General features: G+C 34.2%; 1 protein-coding gene across 1 annotated transcript in view; it reads right to left on the bottom strand.

The window, feature by feature from the left end:
* Positions 1–22,674, bottom strand: part of UNKL (unk like zinc finger) — a 132,982-nt gene that overhangs the window by 28,938 nt on the left and 81,370 nt on the right. Inside the window, exons 9-11 of the mRNA XM_044657478.1 lie at positions 21,723–21,911; positions 16,118–16,180; positions 8,714–8,891 (exon numbers count right to left, since the gene is read on the bottom strand). Coding sequence (XP_044513413.1) covers positions 8,714–8,891; positions 16,118–16,180; positions 21,723–21,911 — 430 coding nt within the window. The remainder of the gene's footprint in view (positions 1–8,713; positions 8,892–16,117; positions 16,181–21,722; positions 21,912–22,674) is intronic.

The raw sequence follows: 22,674 nt of genomic DNA, 5'->3' as shown, positions 1-22,674 counted from the left end.
CTATGAGTTACACTGAAAGAACATAAATCTCTTCTCCACTGAGTCCTTTTTTTTCAGTCTTCAAGTAATCTTGGGTCCTCAAAATCCTAAACAAAACTCTTCCCATGACACCTTCTACCCTTGTCACCTACCATCCTATTCTTTTTTTCATTCCTCAAATGTTGTTTGCAGTGCCTAACTATTTATTCCCTCCTAGATCCCTTACAGTTTCGATTCCTAATTCTACCACTCCATAGATAGTGTTCTCTCCAAGAAGAGTAACTTTTTTCTACATAAACCTAATCATTCTTATTTTAGTCCTTATTTTTGACTGCTATTGCTACATCTAACACTGGTGTGACATCAGCTCGAGCTTCTCAAGACTGTATCTTTGGTTTTTATGACATTTCACTCTCCCAGATTTTCACTACCACAACTACCACCTACCACCAAAAGCACTTCTACTCCTCTGATAGCACCTTCTGGGCTATTATTCATCAAACTCTATGTGTGGCTCAAGGTTTACTCCTTGGCCTTCTGTCTCCAAACACACTTTCTCTTAATGTGTTACCACAACAACTGAACTGATAAATAACTGACTTCTCTAACTTGTCAACTAAGTTCCAATTCCGTATTTTCAACTGCCTAAAGGAATTCTCTACTTGGATGTCTCTGTCACTAAAACACTGAAAACCAAACAAAAATATTAGAGCTATAAGGGGCCTTAGATATAACAGCTTGAAACCCTCATTTTTATAAGTTAGACAACTGAGGCACAGAGAAGCAAAGTGATTTGTGCACTATTAGATCTCTGAATATAAAGACCATTAATTCAGAAAAAGAAGCTCAATGTCATGAAATGGAAGAACTCCTAGAGGGAATGTATACATGAGACAGAAAAGGAGGATAAGAAAGAAAAGGATGCATTTTACATACCTCTGCTCCACTGTTCATCATCTCTTCCTCAAACATTTATAACAGTCTTCTAGCAGCCCTTGTATTCCTCAACTTGGTTAAGTGACAGCAGCAACTGGCTCCTTCTACCCAATCTTATCTACAAATTCAAATTCTCCTCTCTACCAATTTAAATCCTATATTACTTTTATTTTTTTAAACCCTATATTACTTTTATTTTTTTTTTAAACCCTTAACTTCTGTGTATTGGCTCCTTGATGGAAGAGTGGTAAGAGTGGGCAATGGGGGTCAAATGACTTGCCCAGGGTCACACAGCTGGGAAGTGACTGAGACTAGATTTGAACCTAGGACCTCCTGTCTCTAGGCCTGGCTCTCAATCCACTGAGCTACCCAGCTGCCCCCTCTATATTACTTTTAAAAGCCAGCTCAAATACAAAGTCTTGTAAGTAGTCTTTCCAAAACACTAGAGGCCACACTGATATTTTTTCTGAATTTCTATTACACTAGCACATTGCTTAGCACATATTTTGTTATCTTACATCAGCCTCTAATTGTTTTATGAGTGCATTTATATAGCACTTTTAAAGTTAGCAAAACATTTTACATACTGTAATCCCTATATCTCTATGAGGGAGATGCTAAAAGTATTATCTCTGTTTTACATATAAGGAAATGGGGGCTCAGAAAGGTAAAATAACATTACCCAATCATACTATATAAGAGTCAGGCAGGAGATTTAACTTCTGACTTCCTAATTTTAATTCCTAATTCACTATATTATGTTGTTTAGGCATTTTAGGTAATTTGGTTGACAATAGTTTCCTTGGAACCTCCCATACCACCTAACATGACATTAATCATGGAAGAAAAGGCACATTTATATGAACCTGCTCTTTTTGAAATGACAAAGAGCTGCAACTAAAGGAGTGCCCATCAGCTGGGGAAAAGCCGAACAAATTATAGCATATGAATATAATGGAATATTATTCCCTCATTAGAAATGATAAAAGGAATTATTTCAGATAAATTTGGGGAAGCTTGTATGAACTGATGAAGAATAAAGTAGAACCCAGAAAATAATTTAAACAATAAACAACCACATGGCAAAGAAAACAACTAAAAGACTTAGGAACTCTGATCAATATAATGATCAGCCTTTAATTCTACAGGAATAGCAAGGAAATATACTACATATCTCCCAAAAGAAAAATGATAAATTTACGATGCAGAATGAAACATGTATTTCTGGACAGGGATAATATGAAGATATGATAATTTGTTTAGTTTATAATATAAATCAGATACAGGAGTTTTGTTTTTCTTCTTTTAAATGGGGACAGAGGGGAACCTGGGGGAGAAGAAGGGGGAATAGTAGTTTAGCAACAGGGTTACCAAAAGAGGAAAAATTTAGAAAATAAGGAGTCATTAAAGCAATTTTAAAATGCACAGAACAGAATACATAAAAGATCAATAAGAACAACAAACAAACAAGAGCCAAGCAGGTCAGCTTTGAAAAAAAAAAGCTGAATTTATTATATACTTGGAAAAGCAAGCTGTATTCATAATGCAGATATGTAGCTTTTTTATATTCTCCTTTATATATGGAAATGTTCATCTTATTTAGTGTTTGTGAAGTTCAGAATAACTGAATAACAGAATAAGATGATCATTTTGGAGTTGAAAAAAGTCTGAGGTCATCAAGTACAATATTCTCATTTTTCAGATGAGGAAACTAAGAACCAGAGGTGAAGTTAATTATTTGAAGTCATACAAGTAAATGGCAGACCCAAGATTCAAGCCTAGGTCTTTTTATTTAAAATTCCATTCTCTTTCTACTCTGGAAACTTGAAGATGCAAGAGATTATGTTATCATAAACTGTAGTCTCCAAACTTATTGCCATTTAACTTAGGCTTCCAAGGGCCAATAAGAACTACAGCAATAGAGTTCCTGATCTCTTTATGGCACTTCCATGGAATAAGGTCAAGCTATATTGAGATACTATGTGGTATTCCCAAAGTTGAGTAAAGAATACTTTGGGAATTTTGACAATAGTCTCTTAATTTCCAAAATCAATACAAGAATCAACATTTCAGTCCCTCAGTTCAGGACTCTTGCAATTACCCAGAGAGCTGCCCAAACCTACCCATCACTCCAAGTAGCAAGTAAGCTTCCGCCTCTATTTCTGAATTTTTTAGCTTGAATTTCTATATGCCATTATTCTTTTCAATGAAAATCAAAGTGTTTCATGATTCAAGTCAGGTAATATCTCCTCTATGAAGCCTTTCCTAATCAACCTGTTTTAATCCCTTCTCTCCATCCTCAAATTAACCCTATACTTACTTATCTGCATCCAAGTATGCCACTCACAGCCTCCAGCAAAATATAACTAAAGCAGGGATAATTCCATTTTTGCCTTTATATCCAGAGTGCTTTGCATACTAAATTATTATTCTGCCAACTAATTTAAAGGTTCAACTATGCATTTTGCAACAGAGGAAACATTACCTTTGACAATGTGTATTTTCCCCACCCTCATACACTGTTCTCAAGGTTACTATATCAATCTAGATCTTGTTTTTGTATGCCTCTTATTTTGTTTATTTGTTTTTAATAATCCTTACCTTCCATCTTAGAATCAATACTATGTATTGGTTACAAGGCAGAAGAGTGGTAAGGGCTAAGCAATGGGAGTTAAGTGACCTGCCCAGGGTCACACAGCTAGGAAATGTCTGAGTCTAGATTTGAACCCATTTCTGGGCCCAGCTCTCAATCCATTGAGCCACCCAGCTTCCCCCTATGCCTCTTATTTTGAACCTTTGATAATATTTATTCTTTCTCATCCTGTACCTTCTCCCCTATTAGATACCTCTACCATTCAACCTGCTAGAATAAAACAGCTTGTGGTTCACCTTGCCTGCTTTTAAACTTACCTTTTTTTTTTTTTTTTTTGGGGGGGGGTTCAACATCTTCCTTAGCAGGTCTTTCAAAGGCTTCATCTGCTCACTAGGAATAATCCCAAGTTTGTTTCCCAAACACTTCTTCCTTTTGAGACTCTTACTGGCAACCACAAGTCAGTTTCTCTTTCTTTTGTTTTTTGCTTCTGAACAACAGCTTCCAAAATCTCTCTCCAGTTCCAACTCTGGATTCCTTGTCAACTGTTTATGTTCCTCTATACTTATGTTCCAAGCAACAATTTGAATTCTATTCCACTCTAACTACTAATACATAATCAATGCAAATATTAGTATCAGTGAGGCTGGTTCTGCCTCAATTCCAATATCTCCCCACCCAAATCAAATATCAGACTTCTGATTAGCCCTCTCCTCTTCTCAACTCTGCATTCATCACAGATCAGGCCTCTGGCTAATCATTTATAGCACTTTTCATGTTGCCTCCAAAATCTGATTCCTTTTGGTACATTTAACAGTAACTGCAAGTTAGAAATGGACTGAAAACTGTTTTCCAGCTTTTGTCCCTATTAATGAACTTCACAGATTATTGGCATTTTTGTTCAGTAATTTGTTTGAGACAGCACAGGAAAATAAAATTAACAAGTAAAACTCAAATGAGTCCATCCAAAGAAATGCAGAATAATTCTGGGATGCATCCTATTCTATACTTTCTAGACTAAATTTTTGAATACACTTATATCTGTGTATGTATAGTTATATGTATATGTAGAATATAAAGAAAAATTTATTATGCTCATTAAATAGAAAAGCTTTCTACTGAGTATCTAACATTTCATTCTATACAAGCGTTAACTCTTCATAAGTTGCCATTAGTTAGTCTTTTCTGGATAAAACTGTGTAAAAGCAAGGAAATATGCTAAGAAAAATACAGACTAAGTAAAATTGCTAAACCTTACTATTCTTGGGGAGATGAAGGAAAACATTATTTTTCTAAAACAACACTAGTCTGAGCAAAATTTACTTCTGAGCAAAACAAACCATTAGTGGTTTGTATAAGAATGTCTGTTTATCTAAGCCTACTGAAAGACAATCCTCAAAGTAATCAAGTGAAACTGCTGGACTAGAATTGGCTTTAAAACCAAGTAATAACCCCCCCCCCCCAAATAGATAAAATGGAACAAATTCCACTCTTTAGTTGTTGTTATGTACAAAGGTGCACTGGATGTTGAGGATACACAAAATATATGATATGATCCTTATCATTAGGGAGATATAATGCTATAGGAATTCAAAGGATGGGATAAATGAACTTTCAAGACAGGTGAAGGAAGGTTTCACAAAGAAAGTTTTATCTGGGCCTTGAAGGATGGGTAGGAGTATAAGAGGAAAAATGAGAATTGTCAAGGGCAAGCCAAATAACTTCTCTGAGCCTGTTACTTCATTTACAAAATGAGGGGGTTGGACTTGATGACCCCTAAGATCCTTCCAGTTCTAAACCTATAATCCCACAATAAGAACTTTGAAATAAAAATTTTATTGAAAAAGGAAAAATGTAGCCAATTTCAAATAACCAGTTATAATTTTAAGTCCAAAGTGAACTTTTATATTATTTATTTTATATGAGACCTAGAAAACTTGTATAAGTCTAATTCTATTTTGCAATTAAATTATTTGTCAGGAGATTATGCAAAATGTATAAGTTAATGAAATATAGACCTTTTGAAAACACAAAGTGTTAATATGCTCCCATATACAGAGTATATGTTGACCACCAGAGTACAAAGTCAACAATTCTAAGGGAAAAATGCAGGTTTTCCCAGGTCAATGATCTGCTTCTTTTTCAATGTATGTAATGTATGTAATGTATGTAAATGCTCTGTGCTACAAAAGAGTCCTCAGCTGAGTCATTACAAATTCTATGGTTCAGAATTATTAAGATCAAAGGTTTTCACATGATAGCCCCTCACTTAAGACTGTCTTCCATAACAAGCTGGATCTTTATATATAAAGAGGCCAAAAAGGTTCTTGGGGCAGCTAGATGGCATAGTGGGTAGTGTACTGGGTCTGAAGTCAGGAAGATTATTATTCTTCCCAAGTTCAAATTTGACCTGAGACACTTACTAGCTATATGACCCTGGGCAAGTTACTTCACTGTTTGCCTCTGTTCCTCACCTCTAAAGTGAGTTGAAAATGGCAAACCACTCCAGTATCTCTGCCAAGGAAATTCCAAATGAGGTCACAGAGTCTGATGTGATTCAAACAAGTGAACAACAAAAATAAATTTCTTTAATAAGCAACGTCTTTTTCCTCTCAATTTCAAGTACAAGTGACAAAGACAAGGCACCCTTCATTTGCTTAAAAATTTTTGTTTGGCTTTAAATAATGACATACACATGAAATTTATAATTTTCCCATGAGAATGAATATAATATATGTGAGAAGGCTCTAAGTTTTAATACAGAAATATCAACGTGCTATTATTTTTCTCAGAAGAATTTATACAGGTAGTTACTGCATCTTTGATTTTTCCTTAGAAGTAGAAGGCTCAAAAGGAAATAGGGCATTTTGAGTACAATTTTCCATACAAAGAGCTAACTAGCAATGGGTCAGATGATCATGGAAACAGAGACAAAAATCTGAAGATATCTTGCCATGATGCTTCCCCAAATAAAAACTGCAGTTCTTGATAATACATATTTCTTAAAAATAAGCCAAGAAAAAAATGTATTTTAAACCAATTATGCCCAAATATTTTAGCAAAAACTCTTAAGAGTAGAGCACAGATAGATGAAAACATGTTTTTTCACTTGTTTTTTAGGGTATATGATTTGGGGTTTTTATTTTAGAAGATTATTCATTTTTAAAATGATTAATATGGAAATGTTTTATATGATCAGACATGTATAACCTAGACTGAATTGCTTGTCAACTGAAGGGGGGGGGGCAGGGGAAGAGAGACAACATGAATCATATAACTTTGGAAAACCTATGTGGAAATTTGTTATTAAAATAAAATAAAGATAAAATATAAAAAAAGCTTAGTGAAAACACTTCATAAAGAGCTTATAACAGATATAAGAGCATATTCTAGGCAATCTGATACTACATTAAAAGAAAGTATATTATTAGAATAAATCCATCTATGAATAAATAATGATGAAAAAACTAAATACTGTAGACATGTTCCTAACATGTAATCTGACATTCTACTGATTTTCAGTCTTTCAAAATGTCACTGGTCCACAGTGGGTAAAATATATTCAACAAAAGGGTTATTTTAAAATATTCTGCGATCTGAATACTTCACAAGGGAAGTGTATGAAAATTACATAGACTTGCTGGGTGTAGGACTCTTTAAATTTGCTACTACCACATAGGTTGGCTGATAAATATTCTGATTTCCAAGGCCCTTTAAAACCAATCTGAATACTCTAGAAAATATTATCTGCTTCTTTTTAAATGTATTAAAAGTAAATGCTCTGTCCTGCAAAAGAGTCCTCAGATGGGTTATTACAAATTTTGTTGGTCAGAATTAAGATAAATGTTTTTACATGATAGTCCCCCACTTATAATCACTGTCTCCTATAAAAAGGCTGGATCTTCATATAAAAAGGCCAAAAAGGTTTTTGGGGCAGCTAGGGGGCAGAGTGGATAGAGTGCTGGACTTGAAGTCAGGAAAATTCATCTTCCTGAGTTCAAATTTGGCCTCAGACACTAACTTTCTAAAACAAATATGTTTTCTTAATTATCTTTGTACTTATCACAACTAGAACAATGTTTTGCATAGGCTAGGTGTCTAAAAATGTTAAGATGAATTAATGGTTCACCAGTATATCTCCTGGGCTAGATAAGATGGTTTAAGTAGGGAAGTATAGTTTTGTAGTAGAAAGTACTAAGATCAAAGAGAACTTGATTCTAGTTCTGGTTCTGTCACTTATATTGGGCAAATTATCCAATCTCTCTGATGCTGTTTCCTCTTTTGTAAAATAAAGCTAATACTACCTATGTCACAGACTATTGGCTACAGGGCTCTTTAAATTGTAAAGTGGTGCATAAATAAGAAAACGTACTATTACTACATAGAATTGTTCAGTTTTTCTATCTCCAAGGTATGAAAAAGATCATTAATTGATAGTAAATGTCTCAACCACAATTTCTTCCTTGAAAAAAACAAACATAAAAACCCACCTGTCCTGGATGACTACCAGGCTCAGTTCTACTGCTAAACCTGTTCATAGAGAAGCAGGGTCATAATTCTATTTTTCAAATCTTGGTCATGAAAATGCTTAGGACAAGTTAAAGAGGATGGAGACAAACTGAACACTGGTTTCAACACAAGATTAAACCTGGTCGAGAGAGGGCCATGGTTAGTCTCTTTTGGGTTAGCTCCTGGAATTTAATCTGATATTTACTCCTACTATCATCCTTTTCTACTCCAGTAAAAATATGGACCCAGAGAACATGCCAGGATGCTGGAAATGGCAGAATACTAATTACACACTGAATCCCTTCCCATAGGCCAAAGAGATCACCTTCAGTTTTTCGTATATAGGTCAGTTTGATGCTTTTAAGATTTATGATCACAAATTAATTATGCTAAAATCACATAAATTTAGCAGTTATAAGTTTCTCATCTATTGTATAATATGGATTTTATTGTTAGGCGGGTATTATTTTAGAAGGAGGACTTAAAAGGACTAAATGATGATATAAATACAATTTTTTAACTTTATGGTGAGGTTAAGTCAGGTACTGATTTTAACTGCATGTGATTAAAATCGACATATGTAAAAAATGCAAATTACTTTTCAATGAGCATTTCCAGAATATTTATCAAAAGAGAATAATCCTGAAAAGCCATAACATAAATGCAAAAAGAAAAAAAAGAGGAAACACTTAGACTTACCTATTACTGATTCAACTGTATTACTCGGAGGGTAGAACGGGAGAGCTTTGGCATTGATAGCTGACAGAGTTGTAGGGGATGAACTACCTGATCCAATACTGGAAGCCAGACTAGAAGTTATACTGGAGGTTATACTTGAAGCAAGTGGGTTAACCACTGCAAACACACTGAGGTGGTTCTGTTTAAAAATATATAAATAAAATAAGCAAATGTATTTTTGACAGAAAAATATTAAAGTGACATTAAATACAGTTAATTGGGAGAGGATGTGGGATTATTAAGCAAATTTTGGAGGTATCATGAATTTCATGTGTTTGTGTGTATTCTGCTCCAAACCAAAAGACCAAAGAAAGTTAACTTTTCCAATTGTTCCAAATGATGTTTTAAAATTTCCATTTAAATAACAAATATGACAGTCTTAAGCAATTTATTGCCAAAAAGGTATTACCAAATATGTCCAGAAAGTATAACCTTCCAGATTTGACAGACACAATCTGATTTTCCACAGAAAATTTCTTTTAAAAAGAAGGCACATGCCAGCATAAACACAATGGATTCAGCTGATGAAGATAGATTTGGCAGCAATGATGAGAAGACTGACAGAAAAATCTTTCACGTATTTCCTGAATGCCTGTATGCATATATCTTAAGACACAAAAGATAATGCTCCCCATTACAGCTTCATCCCTTCATGACCCCCCCCCCAAAATAAATAAATAAATTCAAAAAAAGAGCCAAAGAGGCATACCCAATCTTTTGGAAATTTGCTACTTCTGTTGTATGTATATATAAGCCTACAGCAAATTAACTTCTGAGAATTATATATTATTTCCTCCTTTTTCCAAAAGTAATCAAGAAAAGTTTATTCTTTACCTAAGGAAAGTGAAAATTTGAACAAATTTAAAGTATCTTTAATTAGTGAGAAAGGGCCAAGGTAAATCTTAATACCTAAGAATAAGTATGTACCAGCACAATTAAATTCAAAGAAAATGGGGATTATAAATAGAGCTTCTCTCATACATAGCTGAAAAGACATAGCAACCCTCAAGACTAAAAGAGTAATAATTTAGAAAGGGCAATACAAAAAGTAGCTCTTTTGAACTAAATTTTTATTCAATCAGAGATAGCTCTATAAAACACAGAATACATTTTCTTTCTCTAAAACAATGATATTTCTGCCACCATATGGTTCCCTACCTGTAAAAATTTAAATACTAAGGACTTTCTCTATGTCACTTTCAATTTATTTGTTTGATCAAAATAATTCGGTATGGTAATAATTTTGTTGCTGATATCATTAACAGTATATTAAAGAAAAAATCACTAGTTTACAATAAACTATCCATAAAATCTAAAATAATTACCTTAAGCCAATTAAAAAGTTATACCAAGTACAGATAGGGTTAAAGTGATTACACTTAGGTAACAAATTAGTAACACTTTCACTATCCCCTATACAAAGAGAAACTTCTTCATCTAAAACTCACTTCTAATATCTCATGCCTTTCTTGTCTTTATCCCTTTCTGGTTTTTCCTTTTAGACCATGAGATGTATAGGTGGAGATTAGAATGGAAACGCTACATCGTTCTTCCTCAGCCTCCCCCACCTATACAAGCCCCATGCAAATCTATGGCAAGAATTAAAAAGACAGGCTGACAGTTACAAGACATTCTTGTCCTGACACTATATTTTCTATAGCAACTCAGAACTGTGACAAATTTATGTTTGGTGTGTGTGTGTGTTTTGAAGAATTTCATGTCATAATATGAAGTACTTAGATACTCCTGTAACAAAGCATTATGTAAATGCTTAACAAATTAGAAAGTGAATGATTCCTTTTAAAATATCAAGGATAACTCTAATGCTATGATTGAGTTATCTTCCCAAAATCTTATGATCTAGAAAGAAATGCAAAAAAAAAAAAAAAAAAAAAACAAAAACAAAAAAAAAACCAGAGCTTTATTCACAGATCTTATTGCAGAGAACTTACAACTACTATTCAGTTAAATGGCTAGTGCTTAACAGTTCTTTCCTGATTCCATATCATTCTGCTTCAAGAAGATAGTTAAGTGAAGGTCTTGCCTTTTAAGGCAGAAAGAAGCTACATAAATGGAAGTACTTTCACTGTGAGATTTCCTAGGAAGGTCAAAAATACTAGGTTGCTATAGGCCTATACTATTTTCTAATGGCTAATAATTTAGGAAATGACTTTCTTGCCTTAAAAACAAAATCTTTAATTATGGGTTTTGCAACCAGGCAGAATATATTCTCTATGCCCAAAGAATCCTAAATGTCAAATTTATAATCGGCTTATCTATTCCATCCCTTTTCTTTTACATGCATGCATGCTACCTAGCTTTCTAAAGAAAAAAATGCCTTGACTGAGTCACCAAGTTCCCAGATCCTAAGATGTCTCCTGATTATTCAAAGTAGTTAGATTTGGACTAATCTGGCCAAAGGTTTGGAGAAATGGAAGTTCAAAGTCAGGATATGACTCAGCATACTTAAGTATCAGGATAGGAGTTCGTACCACTTCCCTATTTGCTCTTATGTTAGTGATTGTAAGCTAGAACCTGCACATAATACTAAGTAGTAAAGAATAACTGAGTACTCATTGCCTAGAGGTCCTTGAACACTGTAGGTGTTCAATAAAAGTATAATAAGCAAACTAGGACACGGGTACAGGTGGAGACACAATTGAAAAAGAGCAGGGAAAGCTTAACCCAGAAATAAAATGAACAAAGGAGAGGAGAAGTGGCCCAAATAGTTATGAATTAGAATGAATCACTACTAGCTCAGAAGGACAATGTAAGTTAGGGTAGGAAGGGATCTTTTAGGAAACTGCCCAATGGGCAGGTTGCCCAGTAAGATAAATAATGAACTATTATTCATTAACTTTCCTTCAAAGGAGAGGCATGGTATGACTATCAACAAGTATATTAAACTCCTTATCTCACAGCTTTACATTTCCAAAGGTATAATTTTCCTGGTCAACTAATATTTCTGATTCTTAGCAAGAGTTCAATTACCCATCTCATTTCTTGATGGTGCCCCCAAGTTTGTCATCATCCTCACTTAATATGATGATACCAAATCTTCCCTCCAAGAATGGTCCATAGAGAAATTGTGGAATCCCTCCCAGGCAAGAAATTTTAAAAATGAAAAATGTAAAAAACAAAACAAAAAAAAACAACTATTGGTAAGTTGAGCTAACTCATTAAGTCAACCATTATCTGGTCTAGTTCCATTAATTAAGACAATGTGATATGATAAAATTCAAATGCATTTTCTTGCCCAAACTACAGTTTTTCAAACTTCTTAACATATTGTTCATTATACCTTCAATATCAAAGAGTAATGTATCTTTTCCCAACATAATTAATTTATTTCCCAAACCTGTTATCACTATATTGAAAAGGTGGAAAGACTCTGTATAGTAGAGTGCCAGAGAGCTCAACTTCCAAAATACAAACCAACTGGGCAGAAGATATACCCCTTAATTTTATAGCCCTTTGGGCATGGTTCCAAATTGCCCTCTAGAATGTTTGAATCAATTCACCACTCCACCAACAATGTCCCAATTTTGCCACATTTATCACTTTACTCTCATATTAATCAATCTGATGTGATACCTCAGAGTTGTTTTGATTTGCATTTTTCTGATCAAGAGTGGTTTAGAACGTTTTTTCATGTGATTACCGATTTCTTCATCTGAAAACTGCTTGTTCATGTCCTTTGACCATTTGTCAACCAAAGAATGGCTTGTATTCCTACAAATTTGACTTAGTTTTCTGTATTTCAGAAATGAGACCTTTATCAGAGAAATTTATCATAAAATTTTTTTCCAGTTTGTTTATACAAAAAAAAAAAAAAAAAGGATATACTCCTTTCCCAAGGCACTAAAGTAGCACCTTAACTTTTAAATAATAACCAATACTATTCAAGTGCAGGCCTTGATTCAGATATATATATATATATATATATATATATATATATATATATATCCCCACCAATAAATCAAAATATTAGGTTGATCTATCAACTTCTACAAAATCTGTACAATCAGTATAAGATGTATTATAGATGGTAATTTGCAAAGGAAACACAAGTCTAAAATGCTAAGATGTGGCTAAACCTTTTTTTATATCAGAAGACTTATGTTTGTGCCTTTTTTTGTACAAAAGAAAAATTATTGAATATTTCTCAAATGATAAGGTTTTTCATAACTAATAAGAAGGGAAATTGATTTTATTCTAAGAATCTGGTAGGAATCCTGGAATAATTTGTGGTAATTCAACAAAGCTACAAAAACTTTGAATATTACTTAGAATAAATATTCTAAGTAATTTCTTCTCAAAAGGAGACCATAGCAATAATTTAGCACTGCCTAAGTGTGCTAAGACTATTTTGCTCATTGAAGGATTAATATATGCCATCAAGCATTGTCTCAAATTAAAAAGGAACCTCCTTTCATCTATTGAGAAGAAAGACATTGGTTTCCAGAGCATAAAAGTTTTAACTAAGGTTGACCCAGTAAGACTTCTGGGGGATTGGGAGGTATCAAAAATACACAATAAATGGAGCTCCTTCAAGATAAATCTAGAACTAATCTGAAAGCAGCCCCAAACAGTGCATTACTTATTTTTTCATTTAAACAAGCTCACCTTTTAAAAAAGTCACAATTTGCTCACTACAAATTCAAGGGTAGGAATACAAGGATAAGTAAAAGGAATCTTAGATTTGGGCAACGGTGTAGTGAATATCTATGTTTTCTTGATTCTCAACGCAGACATACAACCAAACTTCAACTATAGAAAAGTATCAAGGAACTAACAATGACTAACAGGATTAGAGTTTATTATCATGATTAGCGTCTGATCATTCTTAGCCCTGTCTTTTGCAGTCACAACTATAACAAATGTAACTGAAATTACCTCTCCCTAGAATGAAAAATAAAGCCTCTCAGGGTGAAGCCATTCAGAAAACCCTAGCCTAAAACATAACAAATATAAAATAGAGCAATGATTGCCTACTAATGGGTCATGTATAAAAAGAAATGCTATTTCTTCTAAGAAGCCTCTATCCTTCTTTAGTAAAAGGAAGATGAGCTATCTAATGCCCCAAGAAGTAGAAGAGTCTGAAGAGAAGTTCTCTTAGGCCTCCTCTAAAACAAAGTCATGTGGTTGAATGTTCCAGAAAGCAGAGATTTTAAAGTGAACCAATATACCTTTGGTGACATCACTATATTGTGATATTACCTAGAATATTTTAGAGGCCTATATGAGAATCTATTATCACTGACTTTCATGGCAGAAAAAAGATAATAGAAAAATGGGCTAAAAGTCTCCAAGAGGGGGCAGCTGGGTAGCTCAGTGGATTGAGAGCCTGGCCTAGAGGTGGGAGGTCCTAGGTTCAAATCTGGCCTAAGACACTTCCCATCTGTGTGACCCAGGGCAAGTCACTTGACCCCCATTGCCTACCCTTACCACTCTTCTGCCTTGGAGCCAATACATAGTATTGACTCCAAGACGGAAGGTAAGATTTAAAATAAATAAAATAAAATAAAATAAAGTAAAATAAAATAAAAATCTCCAAGAACTAAACTAAAATAAGTCCAATCAAACCATCAAAAACTATTTAGCAGGGAGTCTCTTTGTCTCTGCCATGCAGGAATTTAGTGTACTTTAATGTTCCCTGTGCTCCTTTCCTTAAGAGAGGAATGGATAATCTCTGATTCACAGGTTAGATCCAGTCTTCAGTTTAGTTTCATCTAGTCCAAAGGTGTGCCATTACTTTAGTCACAACTGTAGCCCAGGAAATAAATTTCCTCCAAGTACTAGCCCATTAAAAATAGTATTCCTAAACATCTAAAAATAGATATCAGCTACAGAATTGTAAAGTGGAGTTAATCATCTAATTGACATTCCAAAAACTAATGATTAGGCAATCATTCTTAAAATCTTCAACCCCAGTGCAAAGCAGGTTGAACAAAACTAGTTTTAATATTTTAGAATTTCTTTCTTCTTCTGAATATATCTCCTTTTTAATATATTTTTTCACAATTCTCCAATTTTTACTTTCCTCCACCCCCATCAACTGAATATGTGTAGACTTGACAAATATTATTAAATACATTGTATTTATTAATTTACATTACTGCTTGTTCTTAATTTTTAAAAAGTTTTTAGTGTGTAATATGTCTCTCTCCCTTTAAAAAGAAAAGCTCACTCCTATGTAACTGAACTGATATGCAGTTTATTTCCTTCTTTTATATTCCTTTGTCTGATTTTCCCCATGAATTAACTTTCCTGGGCAAAAAAAAAGTTCCCAACACCTGGGAAAAGTCCTAAGTGCCTACCTGCAGAGGTTTGATAATAGGAAGAATGAGAAGCCAAGTAGGGAGGGAAGAACCTGAGTCATTTACTATGTTTACTATGACTCCAAGTCTCCATAGTTGAATGGTTAGGTTTTTTTTCTTTTCCATAACAAAGCATCATATAAGATCATTAACTGAACTTCTTAGCTAATAGGCAGAAAATCCACTGTTTCTAAATGTAAATGTCAATGACTAGAATCAGTTCTAGAAGAAACTACTACAGAAAACCTAAAGTATGCATGTTTCTTTATGGTAACAGAGAAAAAGAAGAGGTTCACTAAGACTGGAATATTGACAACAAATATGACAAAGGGTGTTTATGGGACTTAGAACTGAACAATTCTTTTTTTTTTTTTTTTTTTTTAACCTTTACCTCCATCTTGGAATCAATACTGTGTATTGGTTCCAAGGCAGAAGAGTGGTAAGGGATAGGCAATGAGGGTCAAGTGATTTTCCCAGGGTCACACAGCTAGGAAGTGTCTGAGGCCAAATTTGAACCCAGGACCTCCCATCTCTGGGCCTGGCTCTCAATCCACTGAGCCACCTAGCTGCCCCCAGAACTGAAAAAAATTCACTTTTGATTTATACTATATTTTGTTCCACTAATATGAGAGAGGGGAATAAGTTTTAAGAGTTTGCAAACTAAGTAGTCAGAGCTAAAAAAAAAAAAATTCAACGTGCAGTCATTCGAGACTGGCTAAGAAAGTTAACAGATTTCTATAGAATTGTTTCATTCCACAAGAGATGTTTTTCTTTTTTTAAACCTATGTGTTTAAAGCCCACTTTTACTATTTCCAAAGTATAAACCTTCTCGAAACATGAAAAGCCTATTTAACACCTAAAAAGATTCTTATAGGAATACAATAGACAAGCTACATGACAAACTGATGAAATGTTTACAAAGTTGCAGTATGAATAATAAAAGAAAACCTATAGCATGTACATATAATACTTTTTGGAAAATAAAAGTAGCATACTCTATTCCAAAAGATAACAAATTTAAAAAGACTGGTCTCATTGACTGTACCTGTTTATTGTCTTGTTCACTTATTTTCTGGTTATTTTCAGTAGGCAAATTTCTCTGTTTTGCCTGAAACACAGAAATACTTATGTTGTAAAAGAGAATTAAGGACATTGACTTCATGTTTACAACTCCTGATCCAAGTTGAGTTTTGAATGTATAAAGTAAAAACAGCTAAGTCAGGAAAATTATTTAGGTCTATGTGTCAGTCTTTCAGTTTATTTATTTCTACTTCACAGTCACATGGATATATATCACAAAACGTTCACAGAATGATGCTGGACAGTTAAGTTAGAGAAATAGGTAGAATGAACAGTCTATATTTTATGAAGTTTTGTGAAGACAATTTCAAAAGAATCAAAATTTATTAAGATAACAAGGGAAGTGTTCTAAAAGACATGCTAGTTAGCAATTATTTCAAATAGAATTCTAACTATCATCTTGTTCCTATGAAGGAAAAATATCAATGTCAATTTTTGAGTCCCTAGAAATAGTAGTACTCATGCATGTAATTCTAGGCCTAGAACCAATAGTTTTGCCATAAAATGCACATTTAAGTGGAATAGTATTTGTGGAGAATTCCACCATCCTAATTTTGATTTTTTACTTGTTTTGGTATTTCTGAAGAGCAACGGCCTGTATTCTCCTTCTGCCCTGACCCCTCCAAGAATGAAAAATAAATGAGTAGCCACACTATTAAATTTTAGTATGTGCTTTGATTTGCCTCCATCATCCCTCCCTACTATCTAATATTATTTTTGTGCATTTCTGCCTATTTTCTTCCTCCTTCCTTAGTTGTGCAAAATGTATCCACAAGGGATAAGTTCTTTCTCTGTCTATCCACTCAGGTAAAGGGTGAAGTAGGTAGAGAAGTGGACTAAGGTTGATGGGGTCTTTTCTGCATGGCTGGATTTATAAAGCAACTTAAAAAAATAAGAAATAGATTCAGATTATGCTAGCTTTTATTATTAAAGCAAGAGCTACATCTTCTCCACCCACATGGTGGTGTATTCATTGGAAGATATTTCAACAGCGGGAGAAACAATTTTGTTATCATTATCATTTTTTTTTTAACCCTTGTACTTCGGTGTATTGTCTCATAGGTGGAAGATTGGTAAGGGTGGGCAATGGGGGTCAAGTGACTTGCCCAGGGTCACACAGCTGGGAAGTGGCTGAGGCCGGGTTTGAACCTAGGACCTCCTGTCTCTAGGCCCGACTCTCACTCCACTGAGCTACCCAGCTGCCCCTATCATTATCATTTGTTGACTGCTTTACAGCAGTGTCCTCATCATCAATTCCCTTTACTGACATGGAGACACATTCCGTTTTTCTCATCCTTTTCTGCATCAAGTTTTCATGGACACTGTGTTAAAGAGAGATGAAGTCACTCTAAGTATGCTTCTTGCACTCATTCATTACAAAATGCTTACAATCAGCAAGGCAGTGAATGAGAGCTAGCAGGAAGAGTTAAGTGCTGGACTTGGAATGAGTCAGGCCTCAATACTGGCAACAACTAATAATGCAGCTAGAGTCATGGAATTGGGGTGTGGATTCCTGCTCTTGACCCACTTGTGTGACCTGAGCAAGATATGTGACTTCTAGGGTCTGTTTCTTTATATAGAATATGAAGTTGACCTAGATGACCTCACATGTTCCTCCTAGCTGCAGACCAATGATTTTTTTAAAAATTCCATGGCTGATATTTAATAGCTGTGTGACCCCTGGAATGTCACCTAACTTCTCTAAGCCTCTGTTTCATCATCTACAAAAAAGAGTTAACACTTTTAATATCTATCTACATAAATGTCAGCTACATAAGGCAAGTAAAAGCTATTTTCCCTTGCCTCATAGTTATGTACTTTTCCTTCTTTTCATTAAAATTTTGAGTTCCTTGGGGGCAGAATCTGTAACAAATTTATCTTTGTACCCCCAATACCTAGTACAATGTGCTTGCTTTGGCAGCACATATACCAATATCTACTATAGTAACACATATAATAAATAAATGTTGACTGAACTGATTTGAAAACGCCACATTAAAGCATTCAAGGACACATACATTACATAAAAAACTATATATTCTGTCCTCGAGGGACTTACATCCTAGAAGGAGAGAGAGACAAAACTTCCACAAGTATACAAGTCTGCTTCCATCAGCTTCTTGTCATTTTTACTTCATTTCACCAAGGTCATGAAAAAAAAAAAAAAAAGGATGAGTTGGGTAACTTGGCTAATGTAGATGGAGTCTATGTATCTGGAACAATTTCTCCTTTACTATATATCAAGAACAAGCAACTGTCAAGTGAGTTGGTTACACAACCACACAGAATAAATAAGAATTGTTCATATAGGGTATATAACAGGAGAAAAATCATTGTGTTGTGAACCAAGTAGCCATGAAGACTTGTTTCTAGGTCTAAAGTCTTCAATTTGTTTTAACTCTGAAGACACGTTTTTTACTCTTTTATTTCCTCATTTCATTACCTCAAGTTGGAATTACTATTCTTTTTAGCAATCATTCTGGGGATGTTTATCTAACTGCAGCTCAAAGGGTTCAACCTGAGCATATAAAATTATAAGGAAAAACTGATGGGAACCTTGCATGAATGAATGAAAAAACATGTGTCAAACACTAAGGATGCAAATTGGGGGTAACAGGGAAGGCATAGTTCCTGCTCTGAAAAAGTTGCTATATGAATGTGGGAAATAACATATGTAAAACTCATCTACACAGCAAAGGAAAAGGCCTTAAGGTCTTAAGAGTTTGGCTGCAGGTGGACAGCAAGGCCCAGGATGTTTAGGGTGCATAAGTAGGTCAGATAACAATAATCAGGGATCTAGAGGGCATGAAGTGGTGAATATGGTGACAGTCAAGGACTTTTTAAGACATAATGTCAGAGCAGGTATTGGGCCTAATATGTAGCTTGGTATCTTCCAGTTCATCCATGCCATTATTCCTTCCTGGTGGTCCAAGATGGAAGGGGCAAATGGAAGGTAACACTATATATGGGCAGGTATGGGAAAGTCATGATTTATAGTACATTTGACTTTAAATCATAGCCCTTTCTATAGCTTGATGATGGTAGAAGGTATGGAGTTCCCAAAGGTTCAGGAATTTGTGCAGTTGTATTTGTATAATAGTAAGAAATATTGGCCAGTAGTACCATTGACTCTTAAAACTGGGGTTGAAATAAAGATGGTGATCAATTTGAACAGGCAAAAGTTCTTTGTCAAAGCTAGTAATCTGATTCTCCCATCATAAGACAAATTATAAACCATTTAATAACTATTCTAGTAATTATGAATAACTAAGAGTATACTAAATTGTGTTCTTTCCACATGTTCCTAAATCTCTTAGCAAAAAAAAAAAAAAAGGTGGGGTGAGTCCTTTGTAACTGATAAAGTTAACTCTATGCTCTAATTTCTCTTCTGTGGGAAAATTTGATATTAACTGAGCAGGAGAGAAAACAAAGACCTTCATAAGGATCTTCATAAAATTTTGTTCCCTTAAATATGATCATTATATAGCAAAACTGTTGGTTCTTTAAAGACTGAATTCTCTTTTATGTAGATTCTGAAACTCCAATTTTCATATTAATAACAATGTGTGACTACAATTTTTTCTACAATGGCAGGCAGAATTATCTCAAAATAACTCGGTCTGGATGTTTTTAGAATATTATCCTTATAGTAATTAGCTATTTTGAGTTTGCTTCTACTATCTTCTAAAAATGTCCCCCAAATTATATAAAATCCTATCACCAAAATGGTTTTGGTTCTATCAATTGAAATGCTTCTTCAGACACTACCCAAAAAGACCCTAATGAGTTTATCTTCACAGCTTTCAATGCCAGGACTACAAGCAATGTCTTCTATTATTAGTTTACACTGGATTTAAATTTGTTAACTACATCTAAGATTAGGTTAACTAGCTAACAATATCAAGCCTACTTCCTATGCCTACTTCTATAATATTATGCCTACTTCATCCAATTTCTCCAACTTTGAAATCAAGGAAGTGAGAAAATGTAGATTTAATTCTATTGAGAGAATGGGCTAGGCTAGAATTTTCAAGTTATAAAAAAATCATTAAAATAGTAGTTTTAAATCTCCTATGGATTTTTAGTTGGGTACTCTTAATAATATTTTTTCAATGATCTAAATGGTAGATCTGATGTGACTGAAAAAGATAACCAAAACTCCATTAAAGACTTATATGATTTGCCCTAAATCACAAATGTAAATAAACTAGTTTGAAATAAGCTATAAAAATACTGTTACTCTAAATATTCAATGAAGCAGTCCTGCACCGCATTTTTTAAATTTTATTTCATTTTTTTTCCTGCATTGTATTTCTAATTAAAGTTTATAGTTGTGTTACTGTTTAGGTGAGATGATTACACGTGTTTGTTAACATTAGTTCTATGAGAATAGTCTTAAGCTGTTTCTAGCAAATGTTGCCATTGTACACCCTGTGCTACTCAGTGGATATTATATGTATTGCTTTTCTCTCTCCCCCCCTTTTAAATAGGGAAAAAATGGGAATTCAGGTATAAAACTTCCCACACAACTACCTTCCAGGGGGAAAAAAAGGCCAACTGTAACTTTTGGTGACTTTTGGTTGTTTGTATGGCTCATGTCACAGATAATATTTTCTAAAGCTATATATTACATATACTGTAGTAACATGATTAAATTTTTGGTTTTATTAAATGTACGCTTTTAAATATTTTTTAAGACTTGTTACATTTTTTCTCTTAATAATTGTAGTATTATTAAAAAAATGTGAATTGCACATTTTGCAGGAGAATGCAGATATACAGTAGAATACCTGGACCCTGATGCCCAGATCTCAAAATGACTGGGACCGTTCTGAGGATTGAAAGAAAAAGACAACAGATGGATTCAAAGTAAATAGCTGTCATATAGAGACAATATAAAGATGTAAATGTGCAATAAACTCAAAAGTCTCAGAACAGGTCTGTGAACTTTTTCAATATTTTGATAAATGTATTTCAGTATAATTGGTTTTCTTTGTAACCCTATGCATTTTATTTTATTCATTTAGGAACACTATTCTGAGAGGGGGTTCATTCACTGGACTACCAAAGGGGTCCATAACATAAAAGATCAAGAACCCTAGGATAGTATAACAAAATCCTTTGCTCAGTCACATAAAACATACCTCATAAATAACTAAGAGTAAATTCAAATAAGGAAATATACAATCCTATAGTCTTTTAGGGACCCAATTATTGAGGACCACAAAACAAAACTACAGTAAGAGAGGTATATGTGACCTGAGGTCAAATATTCATCTATATATTATCTTTTCAGATTTATCACTGCTATAAATGAGTTTACTATATTAATTTGAGGGGCATTTCAGTATTTATATATGAAACTGTTTCTAAAAGCAAATTTCAATTTTCTTTTTCAAGACTAAGTTTTTTATAGTACCACCACCAAAGACTTATTTGAATACCAACAGACTGAAGTCAAGTTTGATTACTTTGCAAGTAATCAAATTTAATTCAATATTATAGTAGAAAATAAAAAGCAGCAAACATGTCTTCTTTATTTATTGTCAATTTTCACTTTATTGACATACCTGATCCTCTCGTTCAAAACCTGGTGCTTTTGGATAGCTAGAAGTTGGTGAAGAAACGCCTGATGTGGTAGATTCTGAACATAAACCACCATTTGCTAATGATCTTTGCCTACAAAGGGGTCCAATAGGAGACAAGGAACTACTGCTACCAGAGCTTGATGTAACTGTTGGACTATTGGAACAGGAGATCTAAGGAAGAATACAAAAAACACATAATGTATCTGCCCAGGCCTTCTCCACTCGACTGATGTCCTGAAAAACATGGTGCTCATTGCAAATTGAAAAAAATGTCATGCACAGATTAGGTTTTATATGCACAAGACATGAACTCAAGAGCAAGGTTCTCACAACACACAAAAACTCCCTTACAAATGGGGCCAAGTTATTTTATTTTATGCTTATTTAACTTTCTGATTCAGTTAATATCTTTTCAGTTTATCATGTTTTAGATGAAAATTACAACCAAAATTAATTCCTTTTTTTGGAGGGTTCCAGTCACTATTTTCAGCACTTAAAGAGAAGACTAGTTGGGGGGGGAGGGGAGAAGATATTCAAATTTTTATCTAAAAATATGACTTAGCGTTTCTTCCCTTAACCCTCCTAAAAATAATGTAATACCTTGTGATTTATATGTTAACAGCAGAACAAGGGACATAACTGCTATTCTAAAAGATCATGTTCTCTATAAAAATATTTCTCAAAAGTATATGTCTAAAGCAACATTGGAGTTCACGTACCCAAATTACAACTTCAAGCAGCCTGTGAGCTCCCTGCATTACCCCAAACAGCGGAGGGAGGAAGTGCTCGCTTTGGGCAGCTGGACAGAGGGGCGGGACATACAAAAAATGTCCTGGGACACTGGGAAGAGGGGGAAAAGAGTGGCTCCCTCCATGCTGGCCTGGCACACATAGCAATACTTCACCAATGCTGGCTTAAAGTATTTTGATCCCAA

This window comes from Gracilinanus agilis, chromosome 1, assembly GCF_016433145.1.
Source record: "Gracilinanus agilis isolate LMUSP501 chromosome 1, AgileGrace, whole genome shotgun sequence".
In the NCBI taxonomy this organism is placed as follows: Eukaryota; Metazoa; Chordata; class Mammalia; order Didelphimorphia; family Didelphidae; genus Gracilinanus; species Gracilinanus agilis.
This window is presented reverse-complemented; position numbering and strand designations above follow the sequence as displayed.